Below are 17,658 nucleotides of genomic sequence, written 5' to 3'. Positions count from 1 at the left end.
CAGTTACAATGCTTTTAATGGTGGGCGCTCCACAACTTATTACAGGCGGGAGCGTCGCCACAGACCGCCAGTTCATGATACTGCAGATAGATAAGTATAGCTTTACTTTAATCAATGGGCCATAGGCTTATTCACCATCATGTTACACTATTTCGCAATAGACAGTAACTTAAACAATCTGGATCAGCTCCGTTGTACCCCCGTTTTCAGAGATTTGCGCACGGAGGAAAAGAGAGAGGGTTATATTTTCTGACGCTGTGTGAGTTCCCTGACACACCGGGGGGACATATTTATGTATAAAAGACATAAAAAAAGTGCAATTTGCATGATAGGTCCCCTTTAAATATTGTGTATCTAAACCTACTTTGCATTTCTTTAGCAAATAATCTGTGTTTAGCCATCAGTTTGTAAGGAGTAACAAACAGTAACAATATTTAACAACCAGGCCACCTTTTAAGTCCAAAGGGGGGGAAAAAAAGTAGGTTTTTGAGTTGGCAAAAACTTTTCAATCATATTATTAAGAAGCTGAGTAATTACTGTTTAAAACGGTTTCCCCTACAGCTGGGTTTTTATGAGTTTAGGCTGATGAAGAAACATGGAATTAACGTAAACATGAAACAGATTTTGATATGAATGGTCAAATCTATAATGACATGGTAAATACTGCATATTAAAAAAGCTTAATGGCTCTACAGCTCAGTACCAAAATTGTGTTTGTGAGAAAACTGAAAAGTAGTGTGTGAGTTGTGTTTTACCGTCTGAATCTCCTCGGGGGTGAGTGTAGAGATATTCAGGATTTGCTGCGCCTCTTGCAGGCTCATCCCGGTGATGCTGGAGGCTGCTGCAGCAGAGTGCTGACCTGCACTGCCCCTCGCCTGCGCTGCTGCCTGACTGGCTGAGACAACACAACACAACACTTGCATCAATTATATGTTCTTATCATCTTTCTACACTTGTGTTATCCACATTTTGAGCAGCTTGTAGTATCCTTAAGAGTTAAAGTTTGATCTGATGCAGTACATAACACTGGAGCACATTTCAGCACTTGATCATTCAGTTTGATGGAATGTGTGTTTTTGCAAACATTTAACAAATCATAAAGATCATTGATAGAGAAAATGAAAGGCATGCTTTGTATCAGCCATATCCCAGAGCATTTGCTTTAAAAACATGTTTTAATACATCATATTAAAGGTGGGGTAGGTAAATTTGAGAAACCGGCTCGAGATACACTTTTTGTTATATTCCATGGAATGCTCTCAACATCCCGATAGCAATGAATATCTTAAGTGCTTTGACAAAAAATCCATAAAAAAAATGTAATCTGTGGAAGCCGTGGTACTGTAAAAAGCACGACCAATCATTTTAGCTGGCTCGGCTAAAATAACTGGATGGCCTACCTGCCTGTCAGCCTTCCATCTGTGCACAAACTTATCTCGTGCCCTCATTGGTCATGTGCGCGTTCGTGTGTTTGGAGGAGGGGCTCTGTAAGGAAGTGGCAGATTTTTTCCGGCTGTGTATTTTCAAATTCTAGCGCACTCGAGCTGGTTTCTCCAAAATTACCTACCCCACCTTTAATGACACTGTTGATAATATTATAAGTATCTAATTTTGATGGCAATTAGTCAATATGTATAAGATAAGATGTACTTTATTGATCTCTAATTGGGACATGTTTGCCTTGCAGCAGCATAAAAAACAAAACAAGGCATTGCATACAAGTAGAAATAAACAATTCTAGAATTTAAACATCTCAAAATAGAATTTAAAACAGCATTACAAAGTTGAAAATATACAGTAGACCGTGAAGATAAAACATCTTTAAACTCTGACAATAAAACACTATTGAAGGGCACATTTTCAGTTAACACAATATAAAGCAGGATATTATTTACATGAAGTGTGTAGGGAATGGAATATTAAATTAGATATAAATGTAAAGTGTAAACTCATATGTAAATATGTCAGAACAAATACTTAATCTACTCATCAGTTGTATAGTCTTTAAATTATTTGCTTACTCCAATGTTTCCTTATTTATGTAAATCAGAGAAAATACATGACATTTCCTCTTTATACACAATTATCAAAACTGTGACTGTGCTGGTGAATCATCCATTTGTCTCTGCAGTCATTTTCCATACAAGGTTAAAAACTATTAAGTACACTAGTATAAAATACATTTTGCCCATACCTGCAATTTCTTGCTTTAATGCACGAGCAAACGCACGTCCCACCACCTGTACTCCCATCACGATGATCTGTGCAAGATATCTAGCCTGCACAGGAAATGAATGGAAAGAAAAATCACAAACATCAATTTGCAGCCTTCCAATTTAAAGTTATGGGAACGAAAGGAGAGGGTGAACGTCAGTCAGTAATGCTCATATTTTTGTAAGTCACATTACAGAGTGCAACATCAGTCTATATAACATTATGCTGATGTAATGTTGAGGTAAGAAGTGTCTGCAGGTGCGAATGTAGGAAACACCTTCATTACAGCTGTGACAGCGCCTCAGTTCTACTGTACATGCATTAATAAACATCTTCATACATGAGTTTCTCTCTAAATGAAATGATTATTGTCCCATGGAAGAGGAGGCAGATCATCATTACCTAAGGCATTTGTATTGGAGAAGCTACGACAGACACAGCAGCTACACAACGCCGCATGATACCTAGCATTAGCTGACTGACTAATGTTAGCTATGGGAATGTAAACACGAACATGATTAACTGTATTCTTACCATTTTTGCAGTATTATACAGGTCCCCCGGACTGTGTGCGGCTTATATCTTCACACATGTACGTCAATGAAGGTTAGTGCAGGGTCAAAGTTCAAGGGAACATCGAGAGCACCCGGTGAACAGCTACCTTTAAAATACTGACATCTAGCGGCAGGGAGGTCAAACTGCAGCTACTTTTACTAACTGACTTAAAGCAGCCCAGTTTGTTGACAAACGTCAACTAAGACAAAAGAAAAAAAACATTTATTTTATTTCAAGGTGTTGGCATATGGACATATATTGTAAGTGATGTATGTGGGCATTTATATTATAAAGAACTATACATGTAAATCATCCTCCTTATATTCCAGCACTTTTTTAATTCTGCCCTATTTTTGTCCCATTGTGTACAAATGCCATTGTGTTGTTTATAAGTTTTATTTGTATATAGATAATAGTTCATGTTTACCTAATTTAGCTTAATAACGGATCAACATACAAACTGTAAATGAATAAATTAAAACTTATTTCCTTGTTTGTCCACGGACAGATGTTAATTTGATTAACATTTTGAAACACTATTTCATTAAATAATACAAAGTCATGCACAATATAGTTGTAGCAGTTTTTATTCAAATGTTTATTTTCTGCTTTTATTTATATTATTGTGCCCTTACCAAAGTCTCCAAAATGATCATCATGCCTACAGGCTTAAAACTCAATTAAGCCATTCTCATTCTAATCACTATGCTTGTCGTGGTGGCTTAATCACATAAGGACACACATTAGTGAGTTACATTTCTTTATTGTGAGACAATATTGAAAAAAATCCAGAAACAATCCCTCAAGTACTACAGACAGAACATCCACAATGCTTTACCCACTGTATAAAAAGGAAGTTCTTTTTTTAACACAATGGAAGGCAAGTTAATCCAATACAAATATTACAAGTATGGCATTTGAGAATCACAAGCACATACAGCGTACATCACACAAACGGCAATATCACCTGCAGATCACCTGTACAACATGATGTGCACGACCATGCATGGCAGAAACAATTGTTTTCTTCCAGTCCATCAGAGGTTGTTATAAAATGGTGTGTTCAAGCCTGGGTTTTTGACGATATTGCTGTAGCCCTGATTGGAAAATACATGATATCGGTTATGGCTGCATTGTAAGTTATTAATACTGTATACTGTTATGTCTTATCACCACCATGAGTCCTTACTAGTAAACATTAGATATGAGAATTAGCTAATTTAAGTCAGGAATGTCCCTGAACAGTCTGAAAACAAACAAAGATCATGATTTAAAGCAACAAAAGAGAAAGAAAATAATCATCTCTGAATATACAAAGGCCCCTTTAAAATACTCCCAAGAGGAGGTTTGGTTTACATGCATAACAACTCCCAGTTTATTTGAACTTTAACCCTTACATATAAGACTTTCATAAGACTACCAGATGGCAAAACATTCAAATCTAACTTGTACAAAAACATAAACACCTCATTGTTAAAATGGCCTTTTATTCTAATATTGTCAAACAGAAAGGAAAGTGATTTTAATATTATTGTCATAAGAAATTCCAGTTCATGGCCAAACATGAACACTGGTGACCCTGTTGTATCCTCGATGTGTTTTTGCTGCTGAAGGCTCGATCATGTTACAGTGATCATGTGTGTTCACCTGATCGAACAGGAAGACAAGTGATGATTCACTTATTCATAGATATCATAAACAGCAATACATCTTTCAAGGACACATCGTGACTGGTCATTCTCATATGACTGGCCAGTATAAAAGCAAGCAGTGGTTCACGGCGGAGGTAAATGTGCAGTTAGCAACTCCGTATGCACCGGTACACAACCTGGTATCTGGATCAGAAAATAACTGACTGGCACACAAGGAGGCAATTATTTTTAATCTCGCGAATGACTGAGTGTATTTTCATGCTTAAACCATTGCAACCAATACTTACTACAACAAAAAGGTATGTTTGGTCCGGTACAACCACTGTGAGATAACAGCTAATGTAACACAAAGCAGAAGTATTATTGCTATGATTGCCATCCGTTTAACTATCTTTGTGCTGACTTAGAACTAAAATATGTTTGAAGTGTCCTGATTTGATTTAATGGACTATTTTTCTCATAGTTAATATTGTATTATGCTGTTAGATGGAATTTCCGCGGAAAGTAGTGTGACATAAACATTATCAAAAAACAATTACTCCCAGAATTACTTATTTAAGAATTACAGCTGAAATTGATATTCATATCAAATGTCATGCATTTGGATTTGATGAACACCGAACTAGACAATGTGGCATTTGATTTCCCAAACTTTAAGAGATACGGTTATACATACTACCATGAGACGGTGTTTTAATTACTGTGATTTCCCCCCCCCTATATTGTTTATACTTTCACATTGTACAGTACTCTTTGTGCGTGCAGTATGCTGAGATGTCAGCTGATTAAGCTCAGAGGAAGTGGGTGGCATCATCACAAACACACAAATGGCAACGTAAGTCGAAAGTCGATCTTTTCCCTCCTCTCCGCTGTTGGCCTCTCATTGAACCGAAGCAAGATGGCGTCTCTTCTAGTCATCCTAAACAACACAACAGCCACAGTTAGCAAAGAGGGATTAAAAACTGTATTACATTTGCATAACCTTAATACCTCATTGGGTCCTTAGTGTCTGATGTGAAGCTCTTTGATAACTCAGGTACTAGAGCTGGGTTTTCGCTGTCAACCTCTAATTGTTTTCAGTGGAACCACATTGTGATGATCTGGTGACATTTTAGTTTCAATGTGATTTAACCAACATTTGTCTCCATATATCATCATATGTACTGATATTATGTTTTATATAACTAAAACACAGGGACAAAGTGAAATTAACTCATTCCAAAACGTTGATAATGATCGTGATAGTTTGATATTAATGTATGATATCCTGTTAAAAATGTCCATATTTATCAATCATAACGTTTTTTGAGTTGCTAAAGACAGCCAACTTCAAGAAGTCTTTGCAAATTTGAAGTTATGATCTGGTGCTTAAAAAAAAAGTAGACAACACTAACATAAATCCCCTCCTAAATACAACCTTAAACATTTTCATAAAACACTCACTGTATCCCCAAATATGACGACGAGTTGAATCAACAAATACTTGAGCAAAACTGAGTTCCATGGAAATCAAATTAGTAACTTTTCTGCAAAGGTGCAGAGGGGCTTATTTTATGTAACTGGTATAATGGCAGCAGAGTGTGTTTAAGTGCAGTTTAATTAGTGTCTGTCATTAGAGAGGAGCCTTCTTTCCATCTCATCCACTCACCCACTCGTCGTCTTCGACCCCCTGGAAGGACTCCTGTGGCAGCGGGTCGTCTCTGTTCCCCAACTTAGCCACCATGGCACTGAGCAGCTGGGCCACACAAACACAATGTTAAAGCACGTCAGAAAAAAAACTACCTTAATTATTAAGTAACTAACATGTATTCATATAATCATGTATGCTAAGCAGGTTGATAATCTTCACCCTCCTTGTTTCTGTAAAACAAAAACCAACCAGTACTCCTTCAGACATCGTGGTGTACAGATATGGAAAGTCAAAGTAAACGTTTTACAAGCTTTCACTTTTCCTGTATTGTTTTTGCATTTATTTTTATTTTTTCTTTAGATTTGTCTTTTTCTTAATAATGTTTTATTAAGCTTAGTTGTTTTGTTATAGTTTGCTTTCTATTAAGAGAGCTTAAGCCACCAGATTCTTGACCTCTACTGAGACATTTCTTTTTTGATGATCTGTCTTGAATGAAGTCTTATTTGTTTGCATATAAAAGGATAAGAGAATATAAAGCACAATAGATGACTGATATACTACATTCAGCTCATCCTCACCTCCTCTTTCTTCTGCTCATCAGTCTTCTCCTCCAGGTAGAAAGATGAGGGCATGTATTTCTTAACTGGAGCTTCTTTGGGCGCCTCACTCACTGCAATAGAAAACCACACATTGATAAGGGTCTTCCACCATGTAGAGAGACTTGTTAGACAAGGTCACATGGTTTTTATACTGTAAGTCTGTGTCCTCACCTGGGGTCATGTCTTTGGGCTTTAGGCTGATCTTCTTGTGTTGGCCGTTGGATCCAGACAGCCAGGCAGAGGCGGTCAGAGCTGCTTCCCAACAGACGGCTGTCTCTGTGTACACATCGTCCTGGAAAAACTCTTTCTGCAGACCGAAAAGTCACACACACAGAGTTATTCATACATTCTATAATTTAAGCAATAACCATTTATAAGAAACAACCACCAGGAGGGGAAAGTATGCAGTGTTAATCCACTAGGTGGTGTAGTTGTCTCACCTTGACCCGTGGCACCCTGAAGGCCACCGGCTCTATGGTGGTCTTGTTGAGCAGCAGTCCTACAGCGATCTCCACATCACGCACGTTACACTCCTTCTTTGGCAGGAAAGCCAAACCCTGCAAACAGGAAACAATCAGGAAGTGAAGTTTAGCATCACACGCAATATTACAAACATGACATGGTTTAAAGAAGGGTATTGTAACCATCATATGCAGATGTATTGTGTCAGACAGATAAACTAGAATGAAAGATAAAGAGTTGAGCTCATCACCTTGTGTGGCTCCGGAGAGTTAAAACTGCTGCACTCCATAAAGTACGGCTCTTCAGGGACCACCTCATAAATGTGCACTCTGGTATCACCCTGTAAAAAGATAAACACACACGTTACATCTAACTCTTATGTTTTTAGATTTGAAAATGAACTTCGTATATAACTATATTTAGTTTGCTTACCTTTGCAGTGAGGATGACCACGCTGGTGTCGGGGTCGTAGAAAGGGATGAGAGTAGAGGGGGAGACGGATATAGAGGTGCTGGCTATAGCTCCAGAGGACAGGGAGTCAGCAGAGTACAGGCAGAGGACTCGCTCACTGCGGCTGAGCGAGGACAACAGGAAGGAGTCAGTAAATAAATATATTATGTATGTATTTTTGTTTGCTTTATGACACAAAGACTTTGCCATGTGCAGTACCTGTCAAATCCTGACACCAAGAGGTACTTGCCCTCACACACCCAGACTGCACGAGCCCCCCTGTGGCCCTCAGGACCCGGGCCCTCCTGAAAGAGAGGGTTAGAGAATAAATTATATTAGTTTATGACACACAAAAACCTTTACCACTTAATGCATTGCTTCCTTGTTGCCAATGCCTCTAAGACATTCTTAGTTACTTTAGATTCATTTTATAGGCATCTTACTGTTTTTACAAGATAGTACCACATTAATGACAAACAGAAAAATAAATCTGAACTAAAATAGCTTTTAAATAATGACAAAACAATGTTTATCCACCTATTAGCATGGATCTAAATAGTGGCATAAAATACTTGAGTTTTTTAGAATGACATTTGAAAAATGTGCAACTATATGTATGCATAGAGCTGCAGAGTAAAAGTGTGTTTCACCATTTTCACAATACTCATTTAATGTCATTTTAATTTTACTCTCATATCATCTCCAATGTGTAGTACATACCTGAACAGGTGCAGTTGACTTGCGAGGGTCATAGATGCGAACTTTCCCGTCTTTGCACACTGTGGCCAGGAGCTTTCCATCTGGGCTCCACGCCATGGCAAAGATCTGAACAAATTAAGAGTAAACAAGAAAGAAGAAGGTCAGAGTTGATCTAGTAACTAATTACTTCTGTTATATTTTGCTTATTGAGTTTTGTTTTCCAAGATTAGGTCAACGCGTGAATCTCGGTCCCCCACCTGGTCTTGGTGTCCGGTGAGGAGCTTGACCTGCTCTCCGCTCTCCAGGTTCCACAGTCTGACTGAGAGATCGTAGGATGAAGACGCCAGGAGTCCGCTGGCCAGAGGGTGGAACTTGATGGAGTAAATCTTCTCCGTGTGGCCTATGAGGGGTCACAGGAACTGTCAATCAACTTCACTTTTGACTGTTGTATGTCTGGCCTGACAATCAACAATCAATTATAGATACAACTAGTTTCAGTAAGTCCTACCTTGCATGATGACCTCAGGCTCGGTCAGGGTCTCTTTCAGCCCCCCCTCTGGTACCTGCCACACCCGGATCTTTGCATCATCACACGCTAGCACGGACAGAGAGACACATGTCCAATTAAACTCCCACACAACAGGCAAGTAATACAACTATCCTCAATCCAGCAATAGAAAGTACATGCATGTACCCAAGTACTTTATTCATTATTTCTTACTACTAAAAGGAAATCATTCAAAATTCATTCCTTATCTATTATATTTAAATTTTAGACATTTTAAATTTTGTTTTGGGTTTTATTAAATAAACAAAAAAAATCAATCAATCATTTCACCCACCCACGGCAAGCCGGTGTGTGTTAAAGGGGTCCCAGGAGAGGTCGACCACATTCACTGAGTTTTGGATGGTTGGCAGGGCTGTGTCAGGAATCCTGCCAGGCTGAGAGCGCTGAGGGGAGAAGAGAGAACACAATCACTCATAAACGTACAGTAGACATTGGCCACATTTTCTAAAGTAGTTGAAGTACAAAGAAAAAGAGAGACACTCAAAATGGAGACCAACCACTGTTTTTGAATGTAATCTTAAAGGGGATCTATCATGCAAAATGATAGATGACTTTTTAAAAGCTTTATACCCCGAATCAGCACTTTAGTAACAGGGCTGAAACGGAGGAATATGAGGCATGGCTAGAATGAGTGATCTGTTTGGTATTTTGAGCAAAACACTTCATAGACATGTTTTTTATATATTTGTATATATCTGAGAACTATGCTATTGCCTAAAAATAGTATGATAGGTGACCTTTAAGTTGATGCCGTACCTCAAAGATGCCGATCTGGCCCCCGGAGATGGCGAGGGGCACCGCCATGCGTTGGCTGTTCACACAGAAGCCGTCAGACTCCCCGGGTGTGGTCAGGTTGAGGCCACGCAGGTTGGTGATGTGTGTGTCCCGGTGCATCATCGCACCCTGGATGTGACGGAACTTGGAGGTCGGCCCTGAATCAGAATTCATTCTCAATCAAGTGCTTTGTCACTTAAATACATTATTATGAACAAACCACTATAAAGACATATATTAGGTGTGTGTGTGTGTGAGTTTATACCCAGCATGCTCTGGATGGCCTTGATGCTCTGGCTGGGACTGGGGCTGGGCAGGAAGCCGGAGGAGAGTCCGGAGGTGGAGGATGGGGAGCGGGACGGGGCGCTGCTGCTGGGGGTGCTCAGAGGACTGCTGGAGGTGGAGCCACGTGCCGGGTCCTGGAGAACAGCAGAACGGATGTTAACTTGTCACATCAAATTTGACAGTGTGATCATCTATAAATACCGTTATTTCTAAAGTGTAGTGAGTGAAACCTTAATGGTCAAATGCAAGACATTATAATAAAAAAAAAATGTCTACCTCCTTGCTCCCCCCACTGATCAGCTCCTTCTTGGCTGCCACCTGTTTTGCGGGTGGAGCTTTTAGTTTGGGCTGTTTGTCTGGGCTGAGGCTGACTTTCTCCACCTGAGGACAAACAGAAGGTAAACAGATAGAAGGTCAAACGATCCCATACTGGGAAAATGCACGAGTTTGGTAAATAATAATAACAAAACAAAACATAGCTATAAATGCTAAATATACCTTTTACTTACACAGATTTGTACATCATGGATAGTTGTATTTAAAATAAATGTAATATAAAGAAGAGAACAGACATTAAGATTAGGGAATTGTTTGAGGCGTGTTGAGAGTGAAGCTCTCTTACCTGCTTGTTCCCTCCCTTCCACCACTCCTCAGCAGACATGGCTGGAGTTGTACCAACTGTATCTGGATAAAGATCGTCATGAAACTCCTGGCCTGTGTGCTGGAAAACAATGCAGCGCCGAAACAAAGATCAATATCACTTATTAATGTTATCAATCGGCTCTATGTGTTGGTCATCTCTCTGCTTACACACCTTGCGGGGGACTTGATAGCTGATTGGCACGATGCAGTTGTCCGTCAGCTGGAGCACTTGCATCACCTCGCAGGACAAGACATCCAACGCCAGCTTGGGTACCATGGCAACTCCTCGTGTTGACATGTCAGTCAGACAGTGGCTCACTACAGAAATAAAATGTACATACAAGAAAGAAAGAGAGGAATCAGACACCTGCAGGGAACTCTGTAATAATCTGAATGTTTTTGATGCTTTACCTTGAGAGAGGAAAGGCTCAGAGGTAGACACTTCAAAGCAATCCACCGCAGAGTCCCCCTGTAAGAGAATACATCATTAAATCATACACTGTGCTGCACAGCATGACATAGTGATAGTAAATCAGAGACATCAATTAGTTAATGTCCTGAGGTAAAATATGTATTGCAGTATTGCAGTTGACCTTCAAAGTACACAGACTGTTGAACTCCTGATTTGTGACTTGACTACACCAAACCTTTCAGACATAAATAATAAATATCTAATCCATTCTTCAAAGTTTTCAAAGGCCAAAACGACAGGTGTTATTCTGTAACTCACCGTGCCAGCCAGTACAAGCAGACCAGTGTCATCATCGTACAGAGGGATCACCATCCTGAAGGCAAAGAGACAAGAGACGTTCAATGGATGTTCACAAACGGCACATTGATGTAATAGTACACATTCTGTTACATTCTAATACTGTATGTCAGAGGGCTCTGTAGGGTTGAAGTTTTACAAAGATGCCACTAGATGGAGCAGTGTACCCAATTTTAGGAGAAAAAAGTTCATGTTTTTTTATCCCCCACTGGTCTTTAATTGCAGGTTTGGAAAACAGATGGGGAAACTCATATAAACAAATGCAGAATCAAACTCAGTCACACTCACTCATTCATTTTCCTTAGTGGCTATCATTTTCACAATACAATCTAAAATGGATATTATAAAAAGACAGTTGCTAAAACCTCTGAGGAATAGGTTTCAAGATGGATACATGGTCGTGGATAAACAGAGTCAAGGCAAACTACTCTTACAACTTAAACTACTCCGAATGTCTTTTATTAATTGATGCATTGTAGTCCAGAAAAGGATAACAATCCCATCATTGTTTCCTTAAGCCAAAGGTGACAATTTATTATTGCATTGACAAAGAAACAACGGCAACTCAATGAGAGAATGGTCTGCTTAATAAATAACACTAACGATTTTTCAAATAGCAATATAGTAGCTGGTCATTTTCTGTTGATCAAGCTCTAGATCCAGCCTCCCCTTACAAAGCCACGGTCACCTGTCTCCTCTTGTGATTTGAGGTAAGGAGATTGGGGGATAAGGAAACTGAATAAGTGAACTGAACTCAATGGGGGGGGGACGCACGACTGGCTGCAGAAAACAATCCAAACAGGAAATAATGGCTTAAACAGAGGCATTCTTGCACAAACACAGGCAAGGCTGACAAATCATCTCCTTCATACTGTAAGTCTCTCAGTGTATCCACAGTCAGCATGCTGTGTTGTTTGGCAGACAGGAAAAAAAGGACAGAATGGCGACTGACCGGACCACTTCACATCCCAGACGGGCTCATTGAAGTGGAGAGGAAGTTCCAGTGATTGGCTTATGATGACGACCTTGTGTAATGCTGCTATTCTAGAGAGTGACAGACTGGTGATGTCATGCTCCAAGTATGAAAATATAATGACAGGCTTCACTTGGGTATCTTAAGCAACTGGCATGGTGACACGCAATGCTGTTTACTGTGTACAGGAGTGACAGACAGAGGGAGTGTGTGTCTGTGTGTTAGCAGTGGATTTGCATGAAAACAGAGGGAGATTTTCCAACAAACTTACACGAGTTCAGGGTCACTGTCAGACACTGAAAACCGGTCTGCCACGAGTCTGTGGTTTAATAGCTCACATCCTTTTGTTGGGTTGACAGATGTTTCCGAACTACAACGAGAAGAATCTCCATATCGTTTTCATTTGAACCTTTTGATTCAAGAAACAACTGAACGTGTGTCAAGACTGGGAAAGCAAAAACACGTTTGGTTAACTAACCTATCAAGTGGAAATGGTCTAGAGACATGTAATATTACTTTGTTTACTGCATGTGGGCTAAAGGTATTTTTCATTTATTTTTTGGGCAAGGTTTCAAAAGACTTGAAATATGAATTGTATTGATCTTACAAAAGGAAGAACAGACATATAGATATCTCTAAAGATGGGTAACTTCACATCTTTAACTTTGAGAAAACAGAGACTTTGAATGCCATGTTATTGTTTTGCTCCAACCAAAGTCTTTAGAGAACCATATTTTTCCAGGTGATGGGTTTTAAAGCTTTCTTTACACCATTGTACACGGCTCACCTGTGGAGTAACTACAAGGCTAGCAGCATGCAAAAACTCAAAGTTGCATACAATGATGCTTTATGGTTGCTGGTGAGGGTACCAAGATGGCACAGTGCCAGCCAGCTGTTTGTTAACTTGGGGGTACCTACCTGTCAAGCCCTTTTAAGAAATGTAATGTACAAATTCATGTGTCGCCTAGAAGAGTCAGACAATCATGTTATCTTGATTTTAATCAACCCTGTGAAGAGTTCTACTCGGTTCTCTTCCATGATTTGGAGACATTGGTGCAACAGCCTCTACAGACAGTGAGCATATATGTGTGGCTAGCTGTAATTGGACTGATTTTATGTTTTTTATTCGTTTTGTTTGTTAAGCTTTTTAATCTTATTTATTGTTGTCTATTTTGTCATTTTGTATGTGATATGGTTATATACAAACGCTGATGATATCCTTTTAATGCTGATGATATCCTTTTAACATTAGTTGACCCACTAAACTCTGGTGCTAGAGGTTATTAGAGAATTTAGCTTATTTTCAGGATATAAAAGAAATTGTAGTAAAAGTGAAGCCATGCCACTAACTTTCAGACTCACTCTAATCACTTAGGCTCTGCTCCTTTTGTTTGGAAAGCTGATGGATTGAGATACTTGGGCATAAACATCAGATCACCAATTAACAAGATTTTCGAAATGAATGGTCCAGGCTTACTTAGAACTATTAAAGATGACTTGAGAAGATGGACTTCTTTACCCCTATCGCTGTGGGGAAGGGTGGATGTGTTAAAAATGAATGTCCTACCAAGATTGACCTATAACCTCAATTCCCCTTCAAATCCCACAATATTGGTTTAAAGAAATAAATACTATATTCTTTCAATTCATATGGAAGGATAAAAAACCACGAATCAACCATAACAAGTTGTCTATGCCGAGGAGAACAGGTGGACTGGGGGTACCCAATTTATACTTATATTATCTCTCATATAATGCCAGATTCCCTATAGTATGGGGTTATGGAGCGACACCGAAAAAAGCTAACTGGGACTGGCTGGAAGGACAAATAATTACAGAAAACAATAAATCAATATCTTTAAATTCATTATGGTACTCACCCAAATCTGCTTTCGCCCTGTTATATTTGGTTAAGCCAGACAACAGGCTTTGGGATAAGATAAGGGCTTTCCTGGACTCAAACCATCTCGGCTGCCAACAATACATATAATAATATTAATAATATTAATAAATAAAGAGAAATAAAGAGAAATAAGCTATGAAGAAACAGAAAAATAACGGTAATAATAATGAAAGAAGTTAAATTAAATGGGAAATGGATGAATAGGTGAATTAATCAGAAAAGGAAGAGATGTGTGTGTGTGTGTGTGTGTGTGTGTGTGTGTATATGTACATATACATGTGTGTGCATATATATATATATATATATATATTTATTTATTTGACTATTTATCTATTTACCTATTAAACAATGAAGTATACCTATATTATGGAGCAAATCATGTATAAATACAACGCCATATGCAGACATAAAATGTAACTGACACTGTAATCCCCCAACCTTCATGTTATGTCCTGTCCTATTTGTGATGTGTGTGAGCCATGTCCTTGTCCGTATGTTTTTGTCTTTTGAAAATGTTTAATAAAATATAAATGTTAAAAAAAAAATGATGTGTATGTGATATGGACCTTGAGTCTGAAATAAAGATTGAATATCAGTCATTTCTTTTGAAATGGCTTTCTTACCTGTAAACAGACCATAAGGAAGAAGTGGCTGCCTGGCTAGAATCTCAAATTACCATTACAAACTTAGACGGGATCAGGTTCAATGTGATTATCAGTAATATTAGAGAATGTTTACAAAAATACATCTCTTTCCATGGCATTTAGCCAATGCTAAAGCCGACTTGTTATCAATGGGCCTCTTTTCCTGTTTTTCTCTTTTCTACGTACCTTTATAGTGGGCATTTTTTTAATCTTTGATCTATGACCAAAATGGACCTGTACCCCCTGTTCTCTCTAATACCCGTTTCTCCCCCCCCCCTCTATCCCAGGCCTATGAAGTCAGCGAGGGGTGGCCACGCTTCGTTAGGGCGACTGTGAGTTCCCATGTCGGAGTCAGTCCACAGGGAGTCCCTAAACACCTCCATTCCCACACCCCTCTGTGCCTCCTGTCTCCCTCTCCTTCTCTCATTTCCTCTTCAACAACACCACCACCTTGCCCCCCGCAGTCTCTTTGTGCCTCCAATCCAAAATTGGTACTTCTGAATTGCCGATACTTTCTCTCGGGCCTTATCTCTGCTTTTCTCACAGTAAACGTACAACAAGTCAAACAGCCACATAATAGGAGCAGAGCTTTATCACTGATAATGGCCTCTGTTTACTATCGCTTTCATGCTCCAGCTCACTACCAGCCCATTTTCCCACACGAGTAAAACAGGCACATCGCATGCATGTGAATATTTATACCCATAGGTGCGGAAAAACACAAGCAGACATGTGCTTAAAAGGCAGCTTAGTGATGTATGTGCACATGCATTCATAAGAGAGGAAAGAGCCAGCAGGCTTGTTGCGCAAATCCAAATAACATGGGCTGATTTACTATGAAAAGAAAAACTATTAGAAGAATCATTCATGCTCTTAGAGGAGAAGCTGTAAACACAAGTGTGTGTGTAGTACCGAATCCTACCTGACACACTAATCCAGACTTAAACCCTTTTCCGTGTTGGGTGTGTGACTAGGAGAGGTTAACCACATGTGTGCTAATGAGTCATCAAATAATTATATAATGTAGAGACATACCAGCTGTTAAACATGAACAACAGCTAATAACACTCCTCCTTAAAGGTTTTACTTTAGAAAAACAACAGACTATGGCATACTAGTCTCACCCTCTCATGGCTATCTGCACCCACTAATGTCCAAACACCTCTCTAGCTCTTCTAAGTGTCTGCGATGAGCCGCCTGATGCTCCAAAAATCCCCCTGGCTTCAGTCTGTCACTGGCACTCTTCTCCTATCAGAGTTTACACAAAACAGAGAGTGGAAAGAACACACCTCCCGCCTCGTCTGCCATCGCCTCACACTGCCCTCTCAGAGAGTCCAAATCGCACATCATAAAATGACCTTCTGCCCATGACAGCAGCCTTCAGCACCAGCAGATATGATGGGTATATTACTCTACTCTAATGTGCATCTGTGTGGGTATGAAAGGGTCTGAGTCAGCCCTGGTATATTATGATTATGAGAACTTGCTGTCGTTTGATAATGTAAGAGATAGTGTAAATCAGTGGAATAACTGACTAATGGAGGGCGAGATGAATGGATATGTGGATGACAGACAAATGCAGAAATGGTGTGTGCCTACGTGCTTAAAGTGGGGATTTAATGTGATTCGGTATCTGCAGCTGGGGTTGTGGAGGAGAGAAACATCAGAGTTGAGAGAGTTCAACTCAGAAAAAATGTAGGCACTGCAGTCAATTGTGGAAACACATTCACAAAATTCCTCCAGAAACACAGTGCTAATACTGCATTATAAGAAAAATGCTGTTCATGTGTATGCACGCGGTTACAAAATATGAAGAATATGAAAAAGGCACACACACTCCATTTGTGAGAGCACATATAGGCTCGTGCAGATGCACTGATAGCATCAGGCGCACACAGGAGTGTATTATATACAGTATATAGCTGGAGCTAATGAAAGCAGGCTGCAGAGGTATAAGGTTATGGGTTGAGAGGCTATGACCAGATCAGTATCAGTCAAAGGAACCTTTCTCTGCCGTATGAGATCATGGCCTTTGGCTAGGCCAGCCTTGCTGCTAAAAACACACATTAGAGAGCACAATAAGCTCCAGTGGACAGGTAGGAGCTGGCCAGAAAGCAGAGGAAAAGAGTGGAGGCCTTTAGGGAATCTGAAACCAAAACAAAGCAGCTGGTTGTCCACTGCTCAATTTTACTTTATTTTTTTAAAGCTCACCTTGGCTCATTTTATTACTCTTCTATGATGGACAGCCATTAGAAGACTATTAACATCCTAACAAGCGATGAAAAGATAAATAAACATTTAGCAGATTACAGTCTGCGCTAATGTGTTGCTTTAACCTTTTTATTTTTCTCCACATCTTACGTTTAATAGTTATTCCTGACAAGTACTGCATGTTAGTGCGTCCAGGAAAACAGATCCCTATTTGTTCAGTGTTTTCTTTTCTTGTGTGGTATAAAGAATGTCGTATGTTTTACTTTTACAGATTGTTAAGCCCTCTAATCAGGTTCAGATTTGCCCCGATTCCTGTAGAGAATTTGTTACATTTGTTCAGATCAAATCCAGATTCTAACTTGTTGTAACATCAATCTGAAGGTGAGAAGTATTCATGATGAGATCCAACCTCAGCTTGATTTACTGTTCATTTGGTTTTCATTTGATCATTTTCCTCTGTCATCCACTCCTCCCCCCTTTCTTTATCGCCCCCCGAGTTATGTCATCCCAGTGAGTGGGAGTGAGTGAGTGAGTGAGTGCTGAAGCAGTATTACTGCGGGTGAAGGGTCTGCTGAACTGTGAACTGGAAACGTCCTCTTTATCAGCCCTGCTGCCTCCCGAGAGCACG

At 39.6% G+C, this 17,658-nt stretch overlaps 1 protein-coding gene across 3 annotated transcripts in view; it reads right to left on the bottom strand.

The window, feature by feature from the left end:
• The window catches only part of LOC117492303 (mitochondrial import inner membrane translocase subunit tim16-like), a 108,564-nt gene that overhangs the window by 1,975 nt on the left and 88,931 nt on the right, over positions 1-17,658 (bottom strand). Inside the window, exons 10-29 of one of the 3 annotated variants that reach the window (XM_034142475.1) lie at positions 11,261-11,315; positions 10,942-10,999; positions 10,703-10,848; positions 10,511-10,609; positions 10,165-10,269; positions 9,869-10,022; positions 9,586-9,761; positions 9,104-9,212; positions 8,770-8,856; positions 8,519-8,661; positions 8,283-8,387; positions 7,782-7,867; positions 7,545-7,686; positions 7,363-7,452; positions 7,091-7,207; positions 6,822-6,957; positions 6,630-6,721; positions 6,070-6,156; positions 2,195-2,279; positions 756-895 (exon numbers count right to left, since the gene is read on the bottom strand). In XM_034142475.1, the coding sequence (XP_033998366.1) occupies positions 756-895; positions 2,195-2,279; positions 6,070-6,156; positions 6,630-6,721; positions 6,822-6,957; positions 7,091-7,207; positions 7,363-7,452; positions 7,545-7,686; positions 7,782-7,867; positions 8,283-8,387; positions 8,519-8,661; positions 8,770-8,856; positions 9,104-9,212; positions 9,586-9,761; positions 9,869-10,022; positions 10,165-10,269; positions 10,511-10,609; positions 10,703-10,848; positions 10,942-10,999; positions 11,261-11,315 (2,212 nt within the window). Of the gene's footprint in view, positions 1-755; positions 896-2,194; positions 2,280-2,748; positions 2,859-3,512; positions 5,341-6,069; positions 6,157-6,629; positions 6,722-6,821; positions 6,958-7,090; positions 7,208-7,362; positions 7,453-7,544; positions 7,687-7,781; positions 7,868-8,282; positions 8,388-8,518; positions 8,662-8,769; positions 8,857-9,103; positions 9,213-9,585; positions 9,762-9,868; positions 10,023-10,164; positions 10,270-10,510; positions 10,610-10,702; positions 10,849-10,941; positions 11,000-11,260; positions 11,316-17,658 lie in introns of those variants that run through there. The other 2 variants (XM_034142473.1, XM_034142474.1) reach the window with 2 other exon arrangements.

The sequence above is a fragment of the Trematomus bernacchii genome, unplaced genomic scaffold (assembly GCF_902827165.1).
Source record: "Trematomus bernacchii unplaced genomic scaffold, fTreBer1.1, whole genome shotgun sequence".
In the NCBI taxonomy this organism is placed as follows: domain Eukaryota; kingdom Metazoa; phylum Chordata; class Actinopteri; order Perciformes; family Nototheniidae; genus Trematomus; species Trematomus bernacchii.
This window is presented reverse-complemented; position numbering and strand designations above follow the sequence as displayed.